We start from the raw sequence: 12119 nt of genomic DNA, 5'->3' as shown, positions 1-12119 counted from the left end.
TCACAATCCCTTTAATGTCACAGTATTTCTTCAATGAAATAAAAGGATGTCTTAATAAAGTGTAGTATCAGACGGGATTCACTGCCCAACCAAGCTTTGATTTGACAAATTGTAAAAAAATGATCTGGAATATATGTTTTTTAAAATTAGATATTATTGTCCTTTAAAATATTTTCAACTATTGGTGTCACGGAGCTGTGTGGTCCGACCAACTACCTCCGCTGAATTGTGCTTCCTTAACCTGTGACAACCCACTTTCTCCAGTTTCCCAGTCGCTAGCCAAGACTCAGTGTAGGGTATAAGCAATATGAAGACTGCTTTATTTTTCACACACAGAATGCAAATGATCAAGTGCAGAAGGAAACACAAAATAATTTAGGGATTTGTGTTCGGTTTACTTAATGTCTGACTGAGGGATGGATACATGAAGTCTGCATCATCTGAATTCCAATAAGAGAATATTTTAATTGTTCTGAATGCAGTCATTAACTCATTTATACTGATACGATGGGCATAAACCTTATATTTACACTATGTCTACAGAGGTTTATTTGGTTCTTGTCGTGTGTGTTTTGCTTTGTGTGGTGTTCAGTTTCTCTGTGATTCCAAACATGTGGACTCCTCACCTTTCTTGCAACTGATAAAGGTTAGGAGGGTTAAAATATCTTTCTTAAAAGTCCAGGACATTGGGGTATTGTGTGCAAAAATGTCTTTTGATGTCCAGAAAATTAATTCAAGTTTCTAAAATTGACCATTGACAGTTATAAGATAATAAAACATATAATTCAGAATATGGTTCTTATAACTATTTGGTTAAACCTTTAATTCTGCTTCCAAGTAAATATGTTTTTGTATTCAATTCCTGTCTAAAAACAATTACATAGCATTTTGGAATAAATATACATCCTACAAGTCCGGCACATGAAGCCAGTATGGCAAAAATCTCTACGGTCACCATGTTCTTCCCTTTGGTGCTCAGATAGGCCGGGATCATCGCAATCCAAACGCTGCAGAACACCAGCATGCTGAAGGTGATGTACTTGGCCTCATTAAAACTGTCCGGTAATGTCCTGGCTAAAAAAGCTATAATAAAGCTAAGAGCTGCCAGAAGCCCCATATAACCCAGGACACAGTAGAAGGCGATAACCGAGCCTTCGTTACACTGAACGATGATCTTTCCCTGATAAGAGTGCATGTCCAGCTCCTGGAATGGGGGGGAAATGGCCAACCAGGAAATATTAATGATAACTTGAATGGATGAGCAGATCAGTACTATAGAATTGGAGACTTTCACATTGACCCAGTTTGCCCAGGAGCTGCCGGGTTTCGCGGCTCTGAAAACAATATAGATCATGATTGTTTTGCTTAAAATACAAGACACGGCTAATGAGAAGAGGACTCCAAAAGCTGTTTGGCGCAGCATGCAGGTTACATCCTCAGGACGACCGAGGAACAGAAACACACAGAGAAAGCTCAGCATGATGGAGACCAAGAGGAGGAAGCTGAGGTTCTGGTTATTGGCTTTCACAATTGGGGTATCTCTGAAGACAATGAAGATCAGTAATATCACAACAGTTATAAGACAAAACAGAATTGATACAAAGGATAAAACAGCAGCAACTGCATCCAAATATGATAGAAACTCCACCGATTTTGGAATACATCGATCCCTTTTCTCATTAGACCATTTATCACTTGGGCAAACAATGCAGTTCTCACTGTCTGAAAAATAACACAAAGTAACATTATGCCTCAATATGTAAATTAAACAAAATATAATATAGTATATAGTTCCCTCCCACTAAGTGTATCCATATTAACTAATGTTAAATTACTTCTTTTTGTTTACATTTCTTAGATTTGAACTGAAAATAAACAAAAATAGCCCCAAATCTAATCGCATCAATTTTCCTTTGCCTTGTTTTAGTTTCAGGAATCATATGCCTATCCCATGCGTGTTTCAAATCACTTGCTGCACTAACCTCTACCACTTTTGCCAAAAATCTGGTCCACTCATCTCACATGGAAGTAAATATAACGGAGGAGCTCAAAGACCAAACAAGGAACAAAAACAAAACCCCACTATAAGTAGATTTCTTGAGTAAATGTACAGTTCCTAAACCCATTGAAAACAATGCATTAAGGGGTTAAACCGTTACAACTTTTTATGTTTTTAATGGGGGTTTTTTAGTACACTGAGGCGCATTTGTGAAAGTGAACCAGCTGTGTGCAGAAGCATGGAGGTTGGAGCTTGTGTAAAAAGGTATTTCTCATAATATCTGTAAGGTGCTTGGTATCACAGCTGGTTGTCGGCTGCCAGGTAGTTTTTCTGCTCCCCCCGGGTGGGGGAGGTTATGCCCAGCTCTAGTCAACCCAGTCTTGTTTGTCTATTATTTTGATCACTTATAGCTACACCTGCCCCTCCTTGTGGCTCGCAATACCCCCCAACTCCACCTTCTACCTTACCAGGAGCAGGCGTTCATTCCTACACACTTACTATGAGTAAATTATGTGTATGATTCTATATAATCTATTATACCAGATCTATTGGATATCTCTCCCTCTGAGCACCGGACACAGTCGTAGCAGCAGATTTGTGCTCCAGGTCTCAGAACTTTTCGATATCCAAGCAAACAGTTCTCTGAACACTGAGACCTTGGAATCTACAAACAGAAAAAAATAGTTCTTCTTTGAGCCACTCTTATAAATTAATAAAGAATGAGCAAATGGTTGGGGCGCAGGTACATGTTTTTTAGGACTAACAGCTTGGATCCATGCTGGCTTTTCCAAGAGACTAGAGCTTTGCAGGATCCAGTCTATGATTCCTATGTGGTCTGCATCAGGCATAGGTGCTGGGCATTAAAACCTGGATCCTGGCGATCAGAGACTGTTGTGGAAAGAAGAATTTCCTCTATGTTCCCAGGGCAAGGAGATCCCCCTAAAAAAGACCTGAGGTATCCCTGAGGTAAGGGAGGAAATACTTGCCTGGACATTTGTGTGTTGTCTGGGGGAGGTTTTCCAGAGCCTGGCTGGGAGGTCTGGCTGGGAGGTCTGGTTAGTGGTTGTTTAGGATGGTCAGTCTTAAGTGTGACGTTTATGGCTCTCATGCTACAGGGTTTTTCACAAGTTAGAACCATTACACCGTCAAAGTGGTTTTGTTTTACCATCTTTAGGATGTATGGTGCTGGTGAGTTCATATCATTTCTGTTAAATTATTTTTAATATACTCTATGCCTGTAAAGTTTATAGAAATGTAGCTTAATTTTAATGTAGGAAAACAAAAACAATAATCCTCCCCTTACCTGGTTGTCTTTGTTCCTCCATATTGCTAAATGCGAGTCAATGATTAGCTGCTGACCATCTGGAGCCCACTCAGTGAAGTTACCCACAAGGTTTCTAAATGCAGACTTATTTGATAAAAACACCCAGTTTGTAATTGTGTAATAGTATGCAAATTCTCCATGTTCATCGTAAAATGTGCGGCCCAACTGAGATGCAGATGTTATCCTTTTTATATAGCGATGCAACTGTTAAAAATGATTTAGAACAAAACAGGAGGACATTCACAGTTACAATGTAGGAGAGTTTTCTTCTACGTCATTAATCAAGAAAATAAAAATACCTCCCATTTTACAACAGAACCCACCCAGGCACTCAACTAAAATAGACCAATACCTGACCTCTATTATTCATCTACTAGAACTTCATATCATTAACTACCATCAACCCTTCATCAGTCTACAGCACATCGTTAGAACCAACAGCACCAGGGTCACCATGAAGGCACAATTTAGAAGAAATATTGTTCTTTGGTAAATAACAACATTGGATTTTGCATGTGAGCTGCAATTAGTGTTAGAATGGCGATATAACTTAAGAGGTAGCAAGTAACAATTATATAAAATATACAACAATATACAACATAAAGGCTTCTAATACGTTGCAATCGTTTGCAAGGAACTCCTAGACATTAAATGCTATTTCACTTCTCTTTAATGCTGCATGTGTAATACCCTAAGCCTTTTCATGCCCTTTTTCAATTTGAAGATTGCCCCTCTTCCTGTACCATGTGTGTAATAATATTAAATTCTAATAAATGTTAAAATAGGTACCAAACAAGGTACTTTCGCTAGAAATATAATTTAAAAAAAACCCTCTCTGTCCCAAGACGAAGTTCAAAAATTGCAAACAATATAATGTAATATTTAAGATAGCATTTTTCTGTCTAATAAAATTACCAAAATCTCTGTGAACCTTTCATCATCAAAGTGATGTGTTGGAAGCAGGAAAAAGTGCAAGGATATGAGCAACTTTGACAAGGGCTTAATTGTGATGGCTTGACAATTGAGTCAGAGCATCTCCAAAACTGCAGCTCTTGTGGGGTGTTCCCGGTCTGCAGTGGTCAGCACCTATCAAAAGTGGTCCAATGAAGCAAAAACAGTGAACAGACTACAGGGTCATGGGCAGCTAAGGCTCGTTGATGCACATGTGGGGCGAATCCCTACTGTAGCTCAAATTGCTGAAAAAGTTATTGCTGGTTCTAATAGAAAAGTGTCAGAACACACAGAGCACTAAAGTTTGTTGAATATGGGGCTGTGTAGCTGCAGACCAGTCAGGGTGCCCATGCTGAGGGATGGGCCCAGAAACATCAGTTGTTGAGAGGGAATGGTGCAGGATTTGTCCCAGTTCAGAATCCAGCCGAGATCTTGTAACGTGTCGACCACCGTGGAAAGGTGAACCCGAAGAATCTGCACCGTCCGGGCATGGATAAGCCATGAATAATCTCACGGTTTCCATCTTGAACCGGACAAACTGAAGGTGACCGTTCAAAAAGCGTAAGTCTATGATGAAACGAAGACCTCCCGGCTTCTTGGGGACCAGGAAAATCGGAGAATAAATCCCCTGGCCTTGCTCTGGCCAAGGAACAGGAACCAGGACTCTGAGGTCTGTCAACTGCTGAATGGTGGATAACAGGACCGACCGCCTTGCCTGGTCTGGAGGAAGGTGGGAGATCAAAAAACGGTCTGAAGGTCTGGTCCTGAATTGAAGACAATAGCCGTGCGATACAATGTCTCTCACCCAAGGGTCTCGGGGGAGTGAGAACCAATTGTCCCTGAAAAATCGGAGCCTTCCTCCCACCGGAATGGAGGAGGCGTCATGCAGAGCTCTTGGGGTCTTGAAACGCTTTGGGAAAGGCGAGTCTGTCAAATCTCCCCCTCCCTCGAGGGAATCTGTCTCGGAAGTTCTGTTCTCTGGACGAGGGGTTGAATCTAGAACTATGGCCCCTAGATTGTCCCGGGAAGAATGGCCGAAAGGACTGCCGTCTTTTAGAAGGAGGCTTTCGCTGAGGCATCCAATGCTTGTCCCCTGTGGTTTTCTCCAAAAGGGACTCCAGCTCTTCCCCGAATAAAGTCTTACTCTTAAAAGGGATATTAAGAAGCCTGTTTTTAGAGGCATTATCCGCCGCCCAGGCCTTAAGCCACAAGGCCCTTCTAGCTGCAACTGAAAGCACCGAAGCACTGGCTGTCATTCTGATGTTTTCAATGGAGGCATCACAGAGAGAATCCATGGCCAATCTCACTGCAGCAACATTCTTGAGAATAGTCTCCGTGGGGGTCTTGGCAGCAATATCCTCCTCGATCTGGGAGAGCCAAATCTTGACTGCTCTGGAACCTGAGGCAGAAGCAATGGTTTAAGGACGGCAGCAGAAGCCTCAAAAGATTTCTTTACTGCAGCCTCGGCTTTCTTTTCCATCTGGTCAGAGAACTGAGAGCCATCCTCAAGCGGTAAAGCAGTCTTTCTGGAGACCCTCATAACAGCAGTGTCTACCAGCGGGGTAGCACAGAACTGAGTAAAGTCTTCATCAAAGGGAAACATGCGTTTAACCCTTCTGGACAGTTTAACCCTCCTTTCCGGGTGGTGCCATTCCTGCTTGATAATGTCAGGTAGCGCAGAATGAACAGGAAAAGAGGCGGACTTCTTGGAGAAGCTGGCACCAAAGAATGGGTCACTCTTCTGGGTGGAGGACTTCTCCAAATGCATGGCTGACCTAACAGTGGAAATCAAAGTCTCAATCTCTTCCACCGGGAACAAAAAAGAACTCTCCTCCCGGATCTCTCCTTCCTCCGAGGAACCTTCCTCAACCTCTGAATAGTCAAATTCAGAGTCAGAAAACAAAGGCCGACGTCCCAGGAGAGCGGGGTCTAGCATTGCTGGAAGGTGGTGATAGGCAGAAACAGGAACGGTCTGACGGAAGGCAGAGAAGGTAGACTGCATCTCCTCTTTAAGCCAGGTCAAGAACTCTCTACCCCCAGACGGCTCAGAATCCGCTACAGACCTCAGGCAAGCGGAGCAGAGCTTTTTCCTAGAATCCTGCAAAGCCTTGTGACACCTGAACATTGGGCATGCTTGGACTTAGTAACAGCTTTCATAGGCTTGTCCTCAACAGAGGGCGGCTCAGAGTTATCCGGGGCTGACATATCTAAAGATGCAACAGCACCCAGCCAAAAGCAAACAGCAGGAACACACAAAGAAATAAAATCACCTACCTTTCATATATAATGAAAAAGGGGCTGAAATCAGGCAGTAATCTGCAACAGCGGAGGATTGGCGCCAAAAATTCAAATCTTGAGTGAAAACGAGGCTTGGAACGCACTACAGGAAGTGCGAGAGCCCGGACCGGAATTTGGCCACCGCCATTATGTCCGCCGTCAGCACTCCGCAACATCGGCGTTAAGCCGCTGATTCAGTGACCGTCAAGCCTCCCTGGGAGGAAGAGGTGCACTGGCTCTACCCTGGCGACTGCAACAGCAGACCAGGATGACCGGCGGGGCGCGGACGCCGCCCCCGGGACACGGGCGCCGCCACGGTGCCCGAGGTACAGGCAGAAAAGCGCTGGGCAGCACAGCACCAGCCAGCCGGCTTAAGATGCAGGGTATCCCCCAGGAAGGGGGCTTAGTCCAGGGAGCACGGCTCCACCTAGAGCCGGAGAAAATAACAAAAGGGATGACGAGTCCTCCCTACCTGATGTATGGCAGGAAAAAACACTGGGGTTAGTAGGAGGGGAGGGGCTTTTAAAGTTTTTTGAGTCCTGCCCTATCTCAGGTACAGAGGAGGAGTCTATCCTTAGTGTCACCTGGGATGGCAGGGAAAAGAAGCTCTCGGTAAGTAGAACTTCTTGTTTCCAGCACCTTGTGCAAAGTATGACATGAAGAATGAAGAAATAAAAGGAAATAAAAAACAAAAATTTCTCAATCATAGCTTTTATTAAATATGAAAAAATAGTTTACATGAATTAATAAAGAAATAAAAGTTTCTTGTAAAGAATATCGTTAAGAATCATGTGATCTCTGTTTTCTTCCACTGAATAAAATGGAACTTTTTCATCTAAAAATTTTAGCAGTAGCAAATGTTTTGATTCCAAAATCAAAGCAGGGAGTCCAACATTCACCTTTTTTAATTTAAAAAAATCTCTGCTGCTGTGGATTACTCTTCCAATGATGCTCAGCCGGCATTATGGTGGACACCGGGCTGAGAATAATAGGAATTTTAGTTCACAGCTAGCATCTGCAGCTTTACTGTTGCTGCACTTCCCATGACGCTCAGCCAGCATCATGGAAGTAGTATGTCTGGCTGAGCCTTATGGGAATTCAATTCAATGTGTTGGTTATTTTTAATATGCATGACTGTGCTGACAAAAATAAAGTGTGTTTTAAGTGGCGATGCGAGCGCGACATTCTAAAGTGTGATTGCTTGTATTGGTTCTGCGAGATTTGAAAAAAAAAAAGTGCCCCTCTTTCACATTTTTAAATGTTGGGAGGTATGAGGTGTAAAGGCTGACCAGAATTCATATTCTTAAATAAAGCCTTAGAAATTCTTCCTGTATGTCCGTCAGCGTCTGACACCATACATACCTGGTGTTTATAGATGTTTTGGATTGTATTTCCTTTTGCCTTCTCGTTATAAAATAAGTGCATGTCATGCAAAGCTTTAGCTAAAGCACTCACTGAAATAAACACCCGAGGAGAAACACCAGCCGTCAGATGATCTTTAACAAATAATTTAGGTGTCCCGCTGCAGTTACACAGAGAGATTTTATAGATCTCTTCATAAAGCCTATTCTTTTCAGAATTTTCCGATAAACATTTATAATACAATATCCATATATCTTCGAGAAGCTTGTCTGCTGGACGGTTTGAAGGATGGATATTATCAAAGAAACTTCCGGTATCCGGCAGCATTAGAGGATGCAGTTCTATGGCCAGACTGCTATTCAGGGGTTCTAAAAAGAAATCTGTGAGATGTTCATTGGAAGCCCAGGCAGGAGGAAGGATTAATGTTATATCTTTATGTTTGAGACACAGAGTTAAAATGTCAATAATTCTGGTGCTGAAAGAACCGCAGAGTATAATAATTCGAGCCGATGACATTAAAACAGTTTCTGACATTATTTTCATATTTTCAGATAGTTCTTGTGATAAACTAATTTTTACAGTAAAGGAAATACAAATTCCATAACTGGTCAGATACGCTCTCAGAGCCTGACTCTCTGTCTCTCCGGTGTCATCATCAACCGCGAGTATTCCCACCCAGGTCCATCCGAAATGTTTTAGAATCTTCAATATAATTTTATTATAGACAAGATAATTTTGAACAGAGCAGAAGAAATGCGGATAAACACGTCTATCACTCAGTGCATAGTCTGTCGCTCCATAACTGATCTACAAGATGGAATAGAAAAGTGTAAACATTCTGCGGTAAAGGTTTCTAATAACGGCTTGGAGTCAGACATGGTTGTGATCTCACCATGAAACTGAATGCTAATGTCAGACAATACATGGAAGACCATTCAGGTTACTCACCTGTGCGTATCCATACACCCCTAGTAACTGTGCTATGGGAATGGTAGTAGTAGAATGGTGATCGCCAATAAATCCAGCCACGTTGTTAGAATTCGCACAAGAGTAATTAGGGACGGTCATGCCGCGGCCAGACAAAATCTGAAGAATGCTTTTCACAGCTTTTCTTTCATCTAAACAGGAGTCATATATATGATAACCCAGGGTAATATTTGGTAAAATGTTTGGGTCGTTGTTCAATGTTTCAATGGCGAAAAGAAAGACCAGTAAATTGATGTAATCCATGGGGCTTGGCCTGTAAAGGTAGAAGAATGAGATTAAAGCAGAAGAACATAGTCAGAGGTCTGCCAGATAAAAACAATTAAGACTTTGTAGGAATACCATGTTACCATCAACTGACAAAGGTTCTAGATTTAAACGAATGGCAAAACTGCTCATGGGTCAGCAGAGAGTACTAGCGTGAGTGCCGTAATTACCCTCACATATTTATTTAATGTAGGGCATGTCTTGCGGAAGATAAATCAAGGACCTTTGTGAAATATTTTTGTCTCAAGCCCATTCCTAGTCCTGTCTGAGATGGTTGCAAATGTCTGAATACAGTGGACAGCGGTGGTCATGGCTGAGTCTGGTCCCACGCAGTACAACATGTGGCCCCTCTTCACAGATTGAAAATGTCTATTTTTTTTTTAAAGACAAATCTACATAAAAAAGACATTGAAAATTCACCTTATATACTTCTTCTGAAGAGAAAAATCTTATGAAATATAGGAATCCTTGGGCGGTACATAGTATAGTCCCTCTATTTCTGTCTGTTCCCTCCTCAAACTCTCAATCTCTTTTTCTTTTCCTAATGTGTTTTAATTTTCTTGCCAATTCTACATAGTGTCAGTCCTAATGTTTCAAGAGTTGGTTTAATAAAATAAAAAATAATCAACATTTCGGTTAACCTTTGTAGCCATTATCATGCATTTATCACGTTCTCAAAAGGGGATGTCAGCTCCTTAGTGTAAAACACAATGACCTCTGTTTTACAGATACGTATTTTCTCCAATATTCTCATAATATTTTTTTAAATCTATATGGGTAGATTTACAAAAAGATATTAACTCTCCCAATCAAGTCAATAGCATAAAATTCATAATATTCCAAGAAAAAAAAACACATCTTACATTGTGTAACGTTAATTTCACAAAACAGCCTAATAAAAAGTAATAAAAAATGTCATAAATATGTATATATTTACCTCAAAATAGCACTCAAAAATGTAATGTATGAAAACAGCTGGAGAGCAACTGCATTTACTGCTTAACATAGTCACTTCCCTTAGTAGTTTTGGGCTCTCTATAAAATGAATTTGTTCTGCAAATATTATTTTTATGGTTGGTTGTAGAACTTACATGACACAGATTATTTGGGGAGAAAAATGATCCTGTCCAGAAAAAAAAAAATTCCTCATATGATTATTCACCGTGAGAACTCCTCCAATTATAAGGTCCCCATCTTTAAAATACTCATAGTCTTCAAATGGTTTGATGACTTGCAGATGACAGGCCGGTGCTGGGCTCTGGATCTCAGATCTGCAGGGCGTCACACACAGGAGCAACAAACAAACGAGACGTTTCAATGGAAGAGACCCAGCGATCAGCATCATGTAGCCCAGTAATCTGCCGAGTGCCAGAGAGTGTCTGCCGGGTTCGGTGGAATCGAGCACCGTGTGGGTCAGTGGCATCTGCTGCATCTGATATCATTGTAATGAACCTGAACATCTCGGCTCTTTTTATACAGTGCGGTCTCATTCATTGCAATGGAGTCTCAATATAGATGCAGGACTTTGTGTTTTGGGATCGCAATTCTATGTTGGTTTTAAATTATAAGAAAACCGCAGAGCGCCGGTAATTGTCTGCATGGACAGAAATATACAAACGCAGACTTTAATCAAATGTCTTTAGAGTATTAGTTAGTTTTAGAAGGAAGTTTCATTCATCGGCAGTTTTATGCCCTTTAATAATATTTATCGTTTTCTCAGATGTAAATGTTATTCAGCACTTTTAATTTATCATTGATTTTTCTGCATATGTCATGTTTTTTTAAATTTAATTCACAGAGGTGATTGGATATGATTTTATTCTATTTGAATTTCAAATTATATGATTTAATACAGAAATGCACAATTTGTGTTAATGTCCCTTTTGTATTCTAGTTATATTCATATTATCCAGCTCTGACATCCACCATTAGCATAGTTTTTTTTTTATAAAATGTCCGTCACTTCCTTTAATCCCCAGGAAGTAATAACCCACTTCCTGGACTCTCCCTGCATTATATCAGAAGACTGAGCACAAGCCTATAGCGCTAGAGGTTGTTTCCTTTGTGAAGCTGTTTCCAGAACTATCTTTGGTCAAAACATCAAACAGCCATCACATACAGCACTTCAGACGTGTCTTTCAATTAAGACTCAAGTTTGCAATGTAAGCAAATTGATAACTTGAGTTGCTATAAGAATTTAGCAGTTAGGATCGTGTTCTGGGTCTTCTCCAGATGAGTGAAGCTGGAGACTTTGTACAACTTCTCTGGAAAAAAGACTCACTTGAGATGGCAGTGAATCATAACTGTGCTATGGGAATGGTAGCACCTGATTGGTGATCACTAATAAATCCATCCACCTTATTATCATTCACACAAGAGTAATTAGGGACGTTGCGGCCAAACAAAATCAGTTTTTGAAAACCCCTCATATGCCTGGTATTTTCATTTATTTTGGCACTTACAGGGTTAAATATGAATGACTCGCATTGCTGTTTCTGGGGGAGTTGCGCCCCAATAGCGGCCAGAAAAAGAGAAACTGCTCAACAAAAGTATAGATTTTTTTAAAGATGACATCCCAAAGTATTTTACTTGGGGCATTTTAACACTTTTTATTTAACCATTTTAGTGCCAGTCCGTCCTAAACATTGCAGTAACATTTTTTTTTCATTTTTAACAAACCCCTTCTATCCAAACACAGTATTTCAGTATGTTTTACCCTGGTTACATAAAATTACTGAAACAACTCGTGATTTGTCTTCAGAAACACCCCTCGAGTACAGGAATACCCCATATACATTATTATTATTATTATACTTTATTTATAAAGCGCCAACAGATTCTGCAGCGCTGTACAAGGTAAAAATTTTACAGATAACGACAAGTACAAAATGACAAGCATTTGACATACACATACAAGAGGAATGGAGCGGCCTGTTCCTGTAGGAAATTACGTTC

The 12119-nt window shown here is 40.8% G+C and overlaps 1 protein-coding gene across 1 annotated transcript; it reads right to left on the bottom strand.

Moving 5' to 3' along the window:
* Positions 1–871: 871 nt before the first annotated feature.
* LOC128468008 (vomeronasal type-2 receptor 26-like) lies at positions 872–5159 on the bottom strand (the record flags this gene model as incomplete). Its single annotated transcript, XM_053449786.1, has 5 exons — positions 5080–5159; positions 4789–5038; positions 3303–3527; positions 2540–2663; positions 872–1722 (listed from the first exon to the last, which is right to left on the bottom strand). Coding segments are annotated over exons 1-5 (1530 nt in total), but the record flags the coding sequence as incomplete, so codon positions are not given.
* Between the last annotated feature and the right edge of the window lie 6960 nt (positions 5160–12119).

Source organism: Spea bombifrons, chromosome 1 (genome assembly GCF_027358695.1).
Source record: "Spea bombifrons isolate aSpeBom1 chromosome 1, aSpeBom1.2.pri, whole genome shotgun sequence".
Classification (NCBI taxonomy): Eukaryota; Metazoa; Chordata; class Amphibia; order Anura; family Pelobatidae; genus Spea; species Spea bombifrons.
Note: the sequence above shows the minus strand (reverse complement) of the source record. Positions and strands in the feature narration are given on the sequence as shown.